The sequence below is a fragment of the Clarias gariepinus genome, chromosome 12 (genome assembly GCF_024256425.1).
Source record: "Clarias gariepinus isolate MV-2021 ecotype Netherlands chromosome 12, CGAR_prim_01v2, whole genome shotgun sequence".
NCBI classification, from domain to species: Eukaryota; Metazoa; Chordata; class Actinopteri; order Siluriformes; family Clariidae; genus Clarias; species Clarias gariepinus.
The window spans coordinates 26,715,217-26,732,753 of NC_071111.1; the positions used below are offsets into that span (position 1 = coordinate 26,715,217).

General features: G+C 43.6%; 2 protein-coding genes across 6 annotated transcripts in view; both read left to right on the forward strand.

Moving 5' to 3' along the window:
* The window catches only part of LOC128533813 (NACHT, LRR and PYD domains-containing protein 12-like), a 470,287-nt gene that overhangs the window by 285,019 nt on the left and 167,731 nt on the right, over positions 1-17,537 (forward strand). The window lies entirely within an intron of this gene.
* The window catches only part of LOC128533807 (NACHT, LRR and PYD domains-containing protein 3-like), a 143,648-nt gene that overhangs the window by 102,518 nt on the left and 23,593 nt on the right, over positions 1-17,537 (forward strand). For 3 of the 5 annotated variants that reach the window (XM_053508061.1, XM_053508062.1, XM_053508064.1), the window contains 2 exons: positions 12,399-12,569; positions 13,393-13,569. In XM_053508061.1, the coding sequence (XP_053364036.1) occupies positions 12,399-12,569; positions 13,393-13,569 (348 nt within the window). The remainder of the gene's footprint in view (positions 1-12,398; positions 12,570-13,392; positions 13,570-17,537) is intronic. The other 2 variants (XM_053508063.1, XM_053508065.1) reach the window with 2 other exon arrangements.

The window sequence follows — 17,537 nt, forward strand, 5'->3', positions numbered from 1 at the left end:
CGCTAATATGAACAATAACTAAGTCATTGGAATCCCACGTGACTCCCTCCACTTGATCAAATCCAAATACAGAATCGGAAATTTAAACATTGTTCCGACCCTCCATACCACTTACTTTTGTGATGATAATAAATAAATCACTTGCTGTCTTCTAAACTGTCCAATAACAGTCTGTTTAAAAACCGAGATAAAAGAGATGAGTCTGGATCAGGGACGTAAGTGGGGCTTCGTGTTTAAATACTTAGATGGGGAGATGTTTTTTTACCAACTGGAGAACGGTGAAACATTTAACCCATGTGTTGAAAAAACAGCGATCACATTGAACGACTGGGGTGTGTTGAGCTTACTGATTATTAGTGTACTTAAAGAAAGGAAGGAGAACAAAGAAACCTTACCAGAGAGTGAGAACCTAAATCTCTGGGACGAGATTGAAGAAGAAATTCCTGTTGATGAAACAACAACGGCAACAAAGAGTGTGGTGGTGGAAAACGAATCTAAGAAAAGACTGATGAGAATAATATGGGAGACAAAAGCAGCAGCTACGGGAAAATGGTTCTACCGCGTGAGTTGGGGTTTGACCAGCGAGAATGAGCCAGAGGGTTCGGTGACTGTGGAGCGCTTCAACACCGAGTGTGGTGTTTTTCACACGACTCTGAGCATCTCTGTCGACGCCTGGATCCGAATGCATGAAGTTTTCGGCGGGCGAATCACAGGACTTTTCCACAAGAGTCGTGATTGGATGGATCAGCTCGTGACAAGACGCGCTCTCTCCTTCTAACTCCACCTCTTCTTCAGGCAGTTACTTTAAATCCCATTAGTTCACAGCTTCCCGTTTTCATCTGGACGCGATAAAAACTGTGGTGACAAGGCTATTGAGTATAGTCTTGTATTGCTACCGAAAGGGAAACCTGCTACGGCTGTATCGTAGACCATCCTAGTCAGAAACACAACGAGTGTCTGTGGGTGTTACGGACGATTTTTTTCAAGATAACTTTGAAGAAGTGCAGAAGAGACTATGGACTGATCGATTTATTCCATCCATCCTGCGCTTTCTGAAAGCGTGCAGTCTGTCTCCAGTGGACGAGGCTAAACTGCGCGCGGTGTCCGAGACCTATCTACACAAGTTGAGAACCACCGAGGGCATCGAAGAGACGCTTATAGAAATACGGAGAGCGTTAAGCGGACAGGACGATACTACGCCTAAGAACCGAAGCTTAGAAAAAGTTGTGAACTTTTGGTACGGGAACGACGTCTGAAGAAGAAGATGGGTAACTGCCTGAGAAAATGGAGCTCGTATATGCACGAGTATCTGGTGATCAGCGAGTTGCAGAGACTGGTGGTTAAAGTAATCGAAAACAGAGTCGACGATGGTTTAAAGTTTAAATCCAATTTCAACTGTGTACCCGGTGAGGTAAGGAGATTCGAAGAGATTCTATGTATTATTAAATCTGTAACCGGTTCTACATACTGGGACGAGCTTGTGCAGGCTGTATTGCACATGAACGAGAATTCCCCAGTTATTACTTTTTGAAAGATTATTGTTGTTTTGAATGAGAAGAAATAAACATGCATCATATGTTTACATTTTATGCATTGTTTATTGATAGTATGGTTATTTTTTTTTTAAAAAACAATCATTCTGTAGACGTTGTTAACGACTTGCGGAAAAATTCATGATTTTGTTTTATATAGAAATGGCAATGTAATCCTTACACAAGCTTTAAACGTAATCAAACGCTGATAATATTACTACGCGATTCTTCTTGTGTTTTTTTATATAAATGTAATCCTTATACAAGCTTTAAACGTAATCAAACGCTGTTAATATTACTACGCGATTCTCCTTGTATGTTTTTTTTTATTAATGTAATCCTTATACAAGCTTTAAACGTAATCAAACGCTGTTAATATTACTACGCGATTCTTCTTGTATGTTTTTTTTTATGTAATGTAATCCTTACACAAGGTTTGAAAGAAAACGTTGTTAATATTATTATTACGTGATTCTTTCTTCTTTTATGCTGTTTTCTGATAATAATAATAATAAAGGATATTCTTTTTTTTTTTCAACTCTCATGTTTTCAACAAACAAACTTCCTAAGTGTCATAAAACACATACCTTCTAAATGAGCACTTAGCAAAATAAAGGATATTCTCAACCCACAACATGTAAACAAACTTCCTAAGGGTCATAAAACACACACCTCCTAAATGAGCACTTAGCAAAATAAAGGATATTCTCACAACATGTAAACAAACTTCCTAAACGAGTGATAAAACTAAACGGGTCATAAAACACACACTCTTCAGAGTTTCATAAAACACTTCTCGGTTTTAAGCCTAACAGATCTTAAAAAAACTTACACACCTTAAACGACAAGAGTAGAAAGTGAGAATAAAGTGAGAATTTCCAAGCACAGTTTCACGGCCGAAATATTTACGGTATCCGAATGCATACCGCGTTTCCCTCCCGTGTATAGATTAAAGGATTATGACGGTGAAGCATTAAAGGGTACTTTCTACGAGGCCGAATTACAGAAAGTAAAGGTCAGAAAAGACAGTCTTTCAGATAGAAGAAATTCTGGGCGAGCGTAGGATAAGGGGGTGAAACATTATCTAGTGAAATGGCGAAACTGGCCTGAGAAATTCAACAGCTACGTGAAAGCCTGCGATTTGATCAATGTATAAAATATCAAACTCGAGGATGCAGTATCATTCGCGCGATGGAACGCTCAAGCAGAGAGGCTTTTTACATCACCTTACCCTCGAACGCCAGCTACGACGTGTTTAAGAATAATACGAACTCGAGTTTTTGTGTGGACCTGGCGAAGCATATTGTCGTTGACGGTGCATGGGAAGTGGCATTGACTGATGTATCATATTCGCATTCCTGGCATAACCTGCCAAGAGAGGGAGCCGAATTTACGTGGATAGACACATGGGAACACGGAGCTCGCGGTGGCGCCGAGGAGATGGAATTGAGCGCATTTACCCCGCACAGAGCAAAAATAAAATACGGTGTTTATGAAGATAAAGATCACCTCATGAAAACTCTGAACGAGGAGTTTAGACAGATAGGATGTGACGTCGGGTTAAGCTTTAACAGAAACCTACAGAGTTTCCAATGGATGGGGAGCGGGCGCTATCGTCTGCATTTTACAGCGCCTCTGTGTTTCATGTTAGGTGTGAAGCCTGGTAAATGGTTTACGACAGGCCCCGGACCAAAAATTTCCCCATTTCCCGCCGACATGAAAGCGGGATTTTATCATCTCTATTTCTATACCGACGTTATCACCCCGCAGATTGTAAGTGACGCATACGCGCCTCTGCTCTGCGCGGTTAAAATAGAGGGGAAATATGGTGATGTTATCACTCGCTCGTACGGCACTCCCCAATACGTACCAGTGGCTAAGAACCATATTGAAAACATACACGTGGAGATTAAATCTAATCAGAATAAACAGGTAGTCTTCACCTACAGTAAGACGATACTCACGCTCCATTTCAGACCTATTAAAACGTCATTATGGCCTCGTTAACTTACAGAGCGGACCCCAGGCGTTTTGTAACTTACTATGAAAACCAGGTGGGCGGTTTACCGGGGTTCACCGGCGCCCCGGTTATGTACGGACGAGGAGTCGGGTCAGTTTTTCGAGACTGTTTCGTTTTATAATACCTCTGGTAAAAAAGGGTTTCAGCGTTGCTAAGCCTCATCAAACAACTGCTGCTAAGGGCAACCCTTCGGACGTGATTAGCAGAGCCGTCAGGAAAACAGGCGAAGCCTCGGGAGATCAGGAGGGGTCAGGAATCGGAATTCTTTCTCGGAGAGCCCTAAATCACCCGCCCGGTCAGCATGTATCAAAGTCTAAAAAAAGAAGAGTATCTAAAAAGAGGAAATCAGTTGGTGAAAGTAGATCTGCGGGAAGGAGGTCGACATCGAGATCTTGCGACATATTTCAGAGTTGACCGAAAAAAAAAAATCAGACATGGCTCTTTTACACGAGAAATCGGCCGAATGCGCCATAACGGAGCTCGATTTATTTTCGGCCCCTATGACCCAGCTCTATATCGAAGAGAGCCAACGCATAGAGATTCAACCTTTATCCGCAATAACCGATAGAGGTCCGATAGAATTCATAATAAACAGTAGCGGACATCAATATCTGGACCTTTCTGAAACATTATTATTTTTAAGATTAAAAATTACTAATCCAGACGGATCGGATATCGCACCCGAGGCGCCCGTGGGATTAGTGAATTACCCCTTAAACACCATTTTTTTCACAATGCGACGTTACATTGAGCGACCGATTAATCTCCCAAGCCAGCGCCACGCAGCCGTACAGGGCTATTACAGAGACTTTGCTGAATTATTCAGAGGACACTCTGAAAAGTCAATTTAGCGCAGGTCTGTTTTACAAAGACACAGCGGGAGCCATGGATTCTGTGGTGGTGTTAAACGGCCCCAATCGAGGCCTTGTTCAGAGGGCTCGATTCAGTCAGGAATCTAGGGAGATTCATCTGCTAGGCGCCCTTCACGCGGACATTTTCTTCTGCAAAGGGCTCCTATTAAATGGTGTGGATTTGCGAATCAGGCTGATTCGCGCTAGCAAAGAATTTTCCCTCATGCATCCGAGCAATCGTATTTACCATCTGAAAATACTGGGAGCGTCTCTCTTTATCAACAAGCTCTCGGTCGCTGCCGCAGTTCGTCTAGGTTACAAGACAGCCTTGGCACGAGGCAATGCCTTGTATCCTATTTCGCGTATAAACGTGAAGACCTACTCGATCCCGGAGAATTCCCGCATATGTAACCACGAGAATCTGTTTCTAGGGGCTACCCCTAAATACGTGGTGTTGGCTATGGTGAATCACGAAGCATTCACAGGTAAATGTGACCTTTTACCTTTTAACTTTATGCATAACGACGTCGAATATCTAGCGTTGTGTCAAGACGGTAGACAGATCCCAGCCAAAGCGTTCCAACCTCAATTCAACAACGGCTCAGCCGTCAGAGAGTTTTACAACATATTTACAGCTACAGGGAGACAAATGAAAAATTTACCGCTCGCCATCGACAGACAGGATTTCCACGAGGGTTTATTTGTTTTTTGTTTTTAACCTCAGCCCCTCCGAAGACACAGAGGCTGTTTCTCCCGTATCCAGCGGTTCTCTCAGACTGGGGTTACGTTTTCGCACCCCGTTATCGCACACAACTATGCTGATAGTGTACGCCTGCTACAATTCAATTCTTGAAATAAACTCTAAAAGAAACGTCCTACTTGACTATTACTGGGTCTGTACCGATGGGAGAGGAGAAAAAATGAACAATCAGCTGGAAAATCTTCTCCTCATCTACTGGGAGATTCGTTAAACGGCGTTTATGCCTCTGACGAGCTACCTTTGCTACCTAAAAGTTTTCATCAACCGGCCTATTTCGTAGTTAACACGCACCCGCGACACATGCCCGGAGAACACTGGCTCGCTCTCTCTCTGGACGCCGACGGGGGAGCGAGCTTTTTCGACTCTTTCGGTTTCCCTCCGGACTTTATGTATTATCCAAAAACAATCCTGGATTTTCTGGAAAATCAGAGAGGGGTGAAAACATTTTCTACCATAACAGACAGCTGCAGAGCCCCGTGTCGGCTGAAACAAATTCTTTTATCGTATCACCGTCCAACTCGTCCGTTAACTGACCTAAATAATTCCCCAGCTCGAGAGGGGTCTCGCCCCACTCTGGTTATATAAATCAGGCTGTCGGTGACATAATACAAGACTCGCTCTTGCAAATGATCCAGATAACCATACAGTGTCATTCGGCCATAGCCTGTTGTAAAGGCCGCAATAAAAACATTATCTGTTTTGTTGGGGGGAGCGATACAGCGCTCGCTGTGCTGCCATTGTAACATCGCGACGTTCTCGTTTAGAAAACTAAAATAGTTAACGTTGTAATTACCTGAAAACATGTAATTAAAAATGATTTCAGGATCGCTTATGAGTTCTGTGTTAATCATGTTAGAACGCTGAGCGAATTTACCCCAGAAGCTGTTCAGACAGAGTTTAGCCACTTGTCTTCTGGCAGGGTTAAATGCGATTTTGGTGGCGTCTAACAGAATTCCCTGATTAGTGTTATAGTCGGCTATGTAACGTTGTTTACCCTCCTTGTTCGTAACCTCAGATGGATATCCGCTTACCTCTTGTTTACCTTTTAAAAAAGTTTTAATGTAACCCTTGAAAAAGTCGGCACTTTTATCATTAAAGTGCCATACCTCAGTGATCTCAGCTATTACATAGCCCTTGTCTAAGGCTAGAGTAAACTCGGGCGTTACCCAGACCCCCGTCAATGCGCGTTCCTCGTCAGTGTGTGTGCAAGAACCTCGCTGGAAATTCAGGTCGGCGCATGTACGGCAGAGAGTAAAAACCAAACGGCCTTTCCCCGATCTATAAGGTAAAACAGGAAAAAATAAACCTCTGGGCGGGTAAACTCGAGCTCTTATTAAACCAAAATAATCTTCCGAAATCCTTAAAGATTATTTCAGGATGTCCTACCGGATACGGAAATGAATAATTTACATAGGGATAGAGGGACGTCACGTCTACATACCTCACACTTTCAGCGGGACCCGTCGTGTAACGCAATCTTACGGGGCAGGTCCGGCCACCGTACAGCGCATCGCGGGGGGAGAGCGGCTGAGGGGGATTAAAGCTTTTTAAGAAATCTTTGCAGACCTTGATGGGTCTGTTTCATCTTAACCCACGTATGCTCTCTTATAGCTACGACTTTCACCCCGTGCGTATGTTGTAAACGCCGCAGTTTCTCCTCACTCTCCTCGTTCATGCATTCGTACGTTTTACCCGTTAAAGGATTAACGTCTTAAGGAGAAAATCATTGCGTACAACCGTGATAAAAACAACCCTGGAACTCATAAACTATTGGCACATTGTTTACCACGGAGTAACCATCTACAAAATACCGTCCCAGCTTTTTTTCGCCTGTATTCAGAGCATGTTGGATAAATATATTTTCGCTGAACATTACCCATTCTAACCATTGAATACCGGCATCCGAATATCGTTTACACTGTTTCCGATAATCGTCGGGGGAGGGTATAGCGATTGTGCGTTCTTCTAGGAAATGAGTGCAGAAAACAGACATACAGGCCGACGCGATGGTTGCTGACTTAAAGGGATCGACCCCGGCTTCTTCGACAAACTCTTTTCTAAACTTTGAGCAAGTATTTCGGTATCGTTTCTGCAATAATACCTGGCTTTCTCTCTAAAATTGAAAGTCCCCTCACTCACGGTGCTATACCACGTCAGAAACTCGCGTCTGTGTTTCTCGGTCATCTGATCGACGCCGTAATATTCGGGGCCTGGGTAAGCACCTACATAGGTCAGATTCGCCTCGGAGCTGAAACGATGTGGAAAATAGCCTTTTACCTTTTCGGAAAAACCCAGGGCTTTTGGAAGCTGCAAGAGAGGGAATGGGAGAAAAGACGGCGAGTCGATAAATTTATGTTTATAATCGGGCTCTGTGAATAGAATCACTTTACCCCCCTGCATACCGATCTCTGGTTTTATGCCAAGGTCGATCATCGCATTGATTATAATATACCGGTCGAATCCTTTTAAATTATGAGCGATAGAGATGGCTCGGGTGTAGCTGGGCCTCCTGAATCGCAGAACGAATTCTTTAGCGCAGTCGACCCCGTCAGCACACCACTCTTTACCCGTCAGTGTTTTTGTGCTCACGAAAAACGGAGTGTGCGTGCCGTCCTGGTTTGGAAAGGTTTCAAAATCGTAAAACAAGATTTTCCTAGTGTAACGTATATCGACGAGCATAGGGAGTATGTAACACTGGTGCCGATCTGCTTTTGAAATAAACTCTGTTTTTTGACCGCAAATCTGACACTTGAAGCCTGGACATTCGTGAGGTTTTGAAGGTTTAGTCAAACTCACAGAATACAATCTTTTACACGTTAAGCATTTCTTGACCGTGTCACATTGACTCGCGTAAACACTGGCTCTCGGATGGCAATTTTTTTCCTTATGTTTAGTTAAGCAGTAAGGAGAGCGACAGGATCTATTGCACTCGTGGCACGTTATATATTCCGGTTCGTGATGGCTGCACCCCGAATCCAGACACACGTTACAATGACCTTCACACATGTGCGACAGAGCGTTTTCGTAGCCCTTGTAGCAGAAATCACAAACCTTACGCACACCTAGAAAAGCTGCGACATTTTTTATACCGTAGTAATGATTCTCAAAGAGAAATAGGAACAACGTGGTGGATTTTTGAGGAGTAGAAGTTTGGAAATTAGCCAGTGTCTCTCTCTCTTCGGTTCTGTAAAACACTACAATTTTACAATCCAACACATGTTCGAATTTAGGTACGTCTGAAAACGATACAAGGGTATGCTCAGACAATCCCGCTTTTATCTGAATCTCCTGATCGAGCGTTTCGGCTGCAGCATCAGTGATTTCGATTTGAATCAAATGAGCTAGGTTGATGGCGAAGCATAACTGATCGGTCGGATTTTTGACTAAATAAAGCAATCTCTGCTTCTTTTTAAGGATTTCACAGTCCAATGTTTTTTTTCAACAACCTCTTCCCCCCGCCCAGATGATTTCTAACAATCTGAACAACAAGCTCTAGGGTCTTGTCGCATAACACCTACATGTTAGACTGAATTAAACGGTCTAGTAAATCCTGGAAAACCGATAGATCGGCTCTTTCGGAGACTTGTAGCATGGAAGCGAGGCCATTTCTCAGACTTCTTGCCTCTTAACTTTAGCTGTATCGCGTCTCCCTCCTGAGCGTATGAAAGCGCTTTATCGACTATGTCATACAGGCCACCCATCACGTCCCAGTAAAAAGAGCCGTAATCTGCTACCTCGCTCTGCGGTAAATTTAATAACTGTCTTATATTATTAAATCGCGACCTTGTCACCACTCAGGGTTCGTTAAAGGCAGTCTCCGATGGGTTATTAGCACTACTTTGATCAGTAGAGCATGGAAGATCAGCGGGAGGTCCTACTAGCAAGGTGTCAAGATCATCACCATCTCTTCCTAATTGCTCTGTTTCGAGCCTCTGGATAATGTCTACCGGTAAGTTTACAGATTGAGAAGGGGGCGAAACAGAACAGGGGTGATCTGTGGAGGCTTCCTGTACAAGATTGTTTATGCTTGCCAAATGAAGTAACGTGTTTTTTATTTGAGCTGAAGCTAAAGACTCGGGGGCGTTATCTGATACTAATTGGTGACGTGTGTGATCTGGTGATGTTGTATGTCCTCGTTTACAGACTCGGGCTGTCGGAGGGATTTTAGCTGATTTATCAATGACTGATATTCTATTCGCTGCTGTTGATTCGTTGTAGAGGTTACCTCGTCATCTTCCGAGCCACGTAAACCGTTTGTTAACTGTAGTAGCGCAGCTTCTATTTCAGAAAGCTGAAATGTCAGAGACTCGTTATCTGTTTCATTGTTTATAGAGTTTATGTTATGAGTATTTACAGAGTCTGGATGGTGAAGGGATAATATCTGATTTATTAACACTTGATATTGTTGTTGTTGTTGGTGATCCGCAACATCGGTGTTAGGAACCGAGGGAACGTTTATTGATAGCGTGTGTAACTCTGGTTAGGAACCCCGTGAATCAGACAAAGACGACGTCAAAGAGTGTTGGTTATCATTATTTACTAACTCATTTTCCATATCTAACATTTCTGTAAAGTCAATGGTAGCAACATCAACATCATCAACATTTACATGAAAGGCCATAGTTTTCAACACACCGTAAACACAAAAAAAATAAAATAAAAAACACCGTAAACACCCTCGCACAAAAATAAATAAATAAATAAAATAAATCAACGAAGAAGCGAGTGCAAAGTTGCATTATACGTAATACCGATTGCCCAGAGAACCTCCTCCTCGGAGGCTGATAATAACGGTGATACCGATACGGTCCTGAAACGCTCCTGTAGCTTCGTCTTCTTCTTCTTCTTTGTCGAATACGACTCTCTGTGTAGGAATATCAGAAGGGAAAGAAATTAGGCTGTGGAAAGTTTTTCTGCACATGTGATAAGCCCCTGGGGCTGCGCACGTTCAGCCCCTGGAAAAAAAAAAAAAAAAAAACTCACCGTGTGATGATGAGGATGAAGAGGACGACGTTGAAGTTCTCCAACGACGACCGAGTTGGGATCTTACGCTTAACCCCCCTTGTTCACCTCGAGCTTGATGAGGAAGCGCACCCGGTTGCTCGGATTGTTCCGGCAAGGAGCTGCTTTTAGGCCCGTTTAAAGTTTGCTCGGAGGCTTCCGCTCCTCCTGCTGTAGACCCGTTCAAAGTTTGCTTGTGGGCTCTCGCTCCGCCTGATGTTGGCGCCTCTAAGGGTTCGGGCTCGAGGACGCTCATCAGCTCAGCGTCTTCTACTACCAATGAAAGAAAAGAGTAACCTTTTTTTTTTTTCAATGCACCAACATAAAAAAAAAATAAATAAATAAACGAGTAGATAATAACCCACCGTAACTAGGATGAGACTGTTGCCTCTGTAGATGAGACGACTTTTTTTTTAAAAAAAGGACAACTTAAAACTCGTGTAGATAAATAGGAGCAATAGCGAAGATGCGAGAAGACACGCTGTTATGCAGACCCACAGAGAAATGCCAAAGTTTTTTTGCGGCTTCGCTCAATTGTATGTTTTTTTTTTTATACAGCCCTCATAGCACACCCCCGAGAACATAAAACATAAACGGTCATAAAATAAACGTCAAGAACTTTCACGCTACCCTGTTATTTCTTTAACATACAAGTCTACCCAATGGCCTTAATCGCTCCCTAGAGATCAATCATAACATAGTGGTTGTTAACACTAACAGAGAAAGTATTTTTTTAATTTTCTTAAAGATATAAAAAAAATACCATGTTTTATTCATTATTTTTTACTCTACTTTTGACATTATAAGTATAGGTAAAAACAGTTAGGCCTACAACCCATCTCCTTAGAGCGACGCCCTGCTAACCATCAGAGCATTTCTGTCCCATTAGGTCATAAGACATTATACATTGATATTTCACGGACCCTGGGTCGCTTTTCTCTCTCTCTCTTATTAGTATTTTATTTCAGACACCTTCTTTAGCTCTATTGTTTTAAAAAGTGGGCACCTTTGTAAACCTATTTTTTTTTTTTATTCATGTAAAAACATCACTTTTAGATGAACGTTGGAGAAACTTACTTTTTTCAAAAAAAAAAAAAAATAAAATAAAAAATAAAGAGAAGGGGGGGTTTTGTTACGCACAGATCCGGCCAATCACAGCTTCCGAAGGGAAAACCATTTCGTTTCGTTCAGTCGTTCGACAAACTCGGCTCTCATTCCGTACCAGACGAGACATCGCTGTTCACGCCTTGCGCGCATATAACATCGGACAAGCTCACGCCGAATTTGTTTTTCTTCAAATCCTTTTCAACGATTCAGGGCTCTCCCCCTCTGGTAACGCTTATTCGCTTATTATAAAAGTAACAAGTTCTATAGGCCGTTCAAAGTGATGCACGTTTTTTCATTATACTGAATAAACGTTTTCATGTTCTCCCATTGGTAATAAATACATCTCCCCGTCTTAATAGTTAAGCACAAACATCTTGAAATGAGTTCACACACTAAGCATATTTTTTCAAAATAAAACAAAACACACTGAACAAATTCTTACAAAAAGTAAATGAAAAAAACATATATGAAATAAATTGGATAAATGAATGAAATAAATGAATGAAGTGAAGAAAATAAATGAATGAAAAGGAATTAAACGACGTCTAGGAATGCGTAGGGGAAACACACCCACCCCTCCCTACACATTCCTAAGGGTCATAAAAAAAAAACCCAAAGGGGCAATAAAACTGTCAAGTTTCGTTTTGACGAAAGGTTGTTAGGATATATTTTTTTATTGTATTTTGCTGATGAAAGAAGTACAACTTGCCCTAAACAAGGAGTAATATATATAACCTTAATTTTTTTTTTTTTTTTTTTTATTAGTTAGGCAGAATGTTCTGCTGTACAGAAAGACAGACAGACATGTATGTGGGCTTCAACCTAAAAAAAATAATATAACTGATTACATTAAAGCTTGATCAGCTTATTTTTAGCTTTAACCTCTTTCTACAAACTCTTTACCCATTAACACACATACTTATGCAAGTATACTGTAAATTTACACACATCTGCTGAGAGAAACAAAATGTAAAACTCGGTATGATCATTTTTATTTACATTGTTTATTAGAATAAACAGGTGATGTCATTCTGAATAATAACATAATTTTACATCAGCCTTACAGTAAGTCTTAAATGAAGATAAAAATCTGGTGATGAAGAGTGTGTCATTGTGTCTTTCTACAGGTTGTGGGATTGTGGTGTCTCAGATGAAGACTGTGCTGCTCTGACTTCAGCTCTGAGATACCCCTCACACCTGAGAGAACTGGATCTGTCTAATAAAAAAGTAGGAGACTCAGGAGTGAAGTATCTCTCTGCTGCCCTGGAGAATCCTGACTGTAAACTGGAGACACTGGGGTAAGATCATCTCTCTGAGAGTCACATGACCTGCTCCTCAGTAAGACACATTCTCTAATAGTGAGACTGAAGCAGAAGTTTTAGGTTCATCATCAATGTCCTGAGGAGGGAGATTGTTTCTTTGTGTGTATCACAAATCTGTATCATAGAAGTAGTATTAAAACTATGCAGTCTTTATTAATAGTTCTTTCACTGAGCTCTTAAATAGTCTTGTATTATTTCACATTTTGTCATAAATAAAGTATATCTATAAATAAACTCACTGACTCAAATACACTCATACAGTAACACAGAGCTGAAGTTGAGAACAGGATCAATAGGTGTGTGTATGAGAGGAGATCACAGTGCATGATCACTACTGTATGTGTAATATAGAGAATGTGGAGTTACGTCACACTGTTTTTATACCCCGTTGCTTTTTGGAAAGTCACTGCCACCTTTGGATTTAAAGCTGATCGGTTGCCATGGTGATTTCTGACACAGATGTGCCTAGAGTGACACAGTGACATCAATATTATTTCTTTTTTACATCATTTATTTTAATTTATGAGTTTAAGTTAAAATTTTATGGTATATTTTTCACCATGTTTTAGACTTTTCACTTTTGATTGTGCAGCAATATACTGTAAATATACACGCATCTGCTGAGAGAAACAAACTGTAAGACTGTGTGATCATTTTTAATTACATTGTTAATTATAATAAACAGGTCATGCAATTCTAAATAATAAAATATTTTTTTACAAACATAAAGCTTTAAAGTAAGTCTGAAATGAAGATAAAAACCTGCTGATGAAGAGTGTGTCATTGTGTCTCTCTACAGGTTGTGTGGTTGTGGTGTCTCAGATGAAGGCTGTGCTGCTCTGACTTCAGCTCTGAGATCAAACCCCTCACACCTGAGAGTACTGGATCTGTCCTCGAATTATAATATAGGAGACTCAGGAGTGAAGTGTCTCTGTGCTGTACTGGAGAATCCTCACTGTAAACTGGAGACACTGAGGTAAGATCATCTCTCTAAGAGTCACATGACCTGCTCCTCAGTAAGACACATTCTCTAATAGTGAGACTGAAGCAGAAGTTTTAGGTTGATCATCAATGTCCTGAGGAAGTGATGATTTGTCACATCCTTGGGTCAGATTTTTGTCAGTGAACATTTTTCTCCATTCGGCTACTATAAACAGGGTTGCCAGATCTATATCATAGAAGTAGTATTTAAACCGTGCCTCTTTCTATCTTTCTTAATAATTCTCTCACTGAGCTCTTAAATAGTCTTGTTATTTCACATTTTGTCATGACTAAAGAAAATGTGTGTGTATGAGAGAGGATCACAGTGCATGCTCTCTACTGTATATTTTAATGTGGAGTTACATCACATTGTTTTCATACTGCATTGCTTTTTGGGAAAGCACCACATTGTTTGGTTTTAATACTGGTTGTCGTGGTGATTTCTGACACAGATGTGTTTAGAGTGACGTTGTTATTTTTCTTATATTTTTTACACAGTGTTTTCTTTTGAGATAAAGATGGGTAAGCATAAAGAAAAGGGACCTTACTGGGAGAAGTTAAATGCCAGTGCCAATATTTTGAGGAACTTTGAGCAAAGGCATTGAGCAATAACCAATTACAAATTACCTTTACCTGGCGAGTCTTGGCAGTAAAGGAGTGACAGAGTGCATCCATGTGGGCAGCTATTCGACGCAGCTTCACAGACAGGGTTAGCCGGCCCTGCCCAGTACGCTGTTGGTGTAGCCTCAGACGGGAATCTTTATGATGTTGCTCCACTGGGTGGCTTTCCCGGCTTGGAGCAGGGGCCTTAATGGCAATGACAACAGCCTTTGCCTTGTTCTTGTGGCTGGTTCGCAGTCTGATACTTGGCAGGCATGCAAAGTGCTGCGGTGGCTCATGCAGGCCTTTTCTCAGCTTCACCTAACACAGCGCTCAAACAGCAGCATCCAGCGCTTCTGCTTTTAAAGTTCCCGGGGTACGTGGCTTCGCTCTTCTTACATCCTGCTTCACACCTTATGCAGATACATCAATGATGCCCTGTTTGTCTGCCATGAGCTCTCCCTTACAAGTAATAACTGCAGTTTTCATGTGTCAAAACTGCAGTTTTCCACATACAGTATGCAGTACATATGCAGAAAACGCCATGATTTAGACACGAAAACGCTGCATTTTATATCTTTTACTGCAGTAATCCTGAAATATAATGCAGTCATACTGTAGTAATACTGCGATATAATGCAGTAATACTGCAATACAACAGTTAATATTAAACAGCTACTGCAATTAATATGGTAGTTAATAGTACTGCAAATAAAATATACGGGTATACGGAATTTAAATAAAGCTGAAGAATTACTTACAGTATTTCTATCATTTAAATGTGTGATGTAGTGTAATACAACTACATTACAACAAAATTATAAATCAAAAGTTAATAAAGAAACACACTTAAAACACTAAAAACAACAAAAAACCATGAAAACCATGAAAACACTTTTACACTTAGCAATATTACTGTTCACCAGTGCTGCTGCTAGGAGACACTGCTGTCAATCCACTGCCTGGAGGGGTTTGACGCCTCCTCATTCTTCAACTTTGTTTGAATAAACACTTCCACCTCCCCTTCCTTCACTTTTAAGGCATTCTTGAAAAGCAAACAGCCGTTCATCCTGTACCCAGGTCTTTTAAAGGACGCGGGTTAGATTGTGTCTTTCCCTTACTCCCCATCTGTGAGAGTCCTTAGACTAAAAGCGTGATTATCCTGCCTACTCGTGTTTCATCCGCGTTTGGGTTTACCATTCACGCTACAAAGGGCTAACCGCTAAAGCTACGTCTTCTGGTCATCTCAGGTTAGTTCTTGACAGAATGACTGAGCCCTCCGCGGTGAACCCAGCGGATTACGCGCACCTCTGCGATGTGGTTGATCAGCACGCCAAGCTCATCAACACGCTAACCGGGGAGATCGCTAATCTGCGCCGGGACCTCCAAGACGTCGCGGCCTTGCGCCGCGAGGTCGCGGAGCTCCGGCGGGAGAACGCGGATCTCCGGGCGGCTGTGGATAGCGCGGCTAGCCGGTCTCCCGTCGCGGCGGCCGCGGCGCCGCACCAACCCCCCCCCCTCCTTCTGATGTATTTTTGGCACTCCCGGATAAATGGGACGGCACGGACGGAAAGTGTAATGTGTTTCTAACAGCGCTTGATCTGGTGTTTGAGTTCAATGCCACCAGGTACTCCACCGATTGGCTACGCATCGCGCTTCTGGTCTCGTTGCTATCCGGGCAGGCAGCTGAGTGGGCCACGGCAGTTCTCCGGGCAGATTCAAACACCGCGCACTCATATAATGAGTTCACCCGCCAACTCAGACTCACATTCGAACACCCAGCGGGCGAGGTGGAGACCGACACCAAGCTCTACCATCTGCGGCAGGGAGGATCGTCCGTGAGCCGGTACGCTGCTGAGTTCCGGACCCTCGCTGTGCAGACCGACTGGGGAGATGCCGCGCTCCGGACATCCTTCTACGAGGGACTGGCTCCACGTATCAAAGACAAGCTCGCCAGGCGAGAGCTTCCTGCTACCCTGGAGGGGATGATCCAGCTCTCCCTCCGTATCGATCAACGCATCCTCTCTCGCCCGAAGCCAGCCCCTAGGACCCTGCCGCCTGCACCCACCTTCTCCTACACCACGCCACGACCACCTACTGCTCTCACCACCTCCACTACTGGACCTGTCGGATCTCCACCTCCTGCCGTGGTTGACACCGGAGCCGGGGAACCCATCCAATTAGGACGCGCCTCCCTGACCGTGGCGGAACACGAACGACGGTATCGAGAGGGGCTGTGTGCCTACTGTGGGTCGGCGGCGCACCACCGAGCTATTTGTCTGATTCGCCCGGGAAACGCGCAGCCCCGGTGAGTGGAAGGAGAGACTCACCGGGCCCCCTCCACCTCTCCTCCACAATCGACGCCACCATCTCACGTTTCACGGTTCAGGTAAACCTCCAAATCGGCCACAAACGAGTTCGAAGCGCCACGTTCATCGACTCCGGTGCCGCGGGTAACTTCATTGACTCTAATTATGCCAAAGATTTGGGGGTGAGGACTGAGGCGTTATCCCAGCCGGTAAAGATCACTTCGGTCGACGGTCGGCCCTTGTCATCCAGCCCTATCACCCATCAGACCCAACCCATCACGCTCGCCATAGACCAACACCAGGAGCAGATCCAATTCCACCTTACAACCATCTCATCACCGCCCATCATCCTCGGCTATCCCTGGCTGTTACAGCATGACCCGATCATTTCGTGGACCCGGAACCGGATTCTCCAGTGGGGGCCGACCTGCACCGAACTCTGCCTACAGGCACGGACTGGGACGTGTTCCAGGGAGTCCGAGGCCCCCGACGTCGACACCAACGCCATCCCTATCGCCTATCGAGACTTGGCTGAAGTTTTTTGTAAGAAACGAGCTACCCATCTCCCGCCTCGTCGCCCTTACGACCTGGCGATAGAACTTCAGCCGGGCTCCGTCCCTCCCCGCGGCCATCTCTATTCGTTATCCACCTCGGAGACGCAGGCGATGGAGGAATACGTCACCAACGCCCTCCGTCAGGGAACCATCCGGCCCTCCACCTCGCCTGCCGCCGCGGGGTTCTTCTTCGTCAAGAAGAAAGGGGGCGAACTTCGCCCATGTGTCGACTATCGGGGGCTAAACAACATCACCATTAAGAACAGACATCCACTACCACTCACCAACTCAGCCCTGGACGCCCTCTCTGGTGCCACCGTATTCACCAAGTTGGACCTCCGGAGCGCCTACAACTTGGTGCGCATCAGAGAGGGTGATGAGTGGAAGACGGCATTCATCACACCCACCGGACATTATGAGAGCCTGGTCATACCATTTGGACTCTGCAACGCACCCTCGGCCTTCCAACAATTCATAAATGACGTCCTCCGAGACATGCT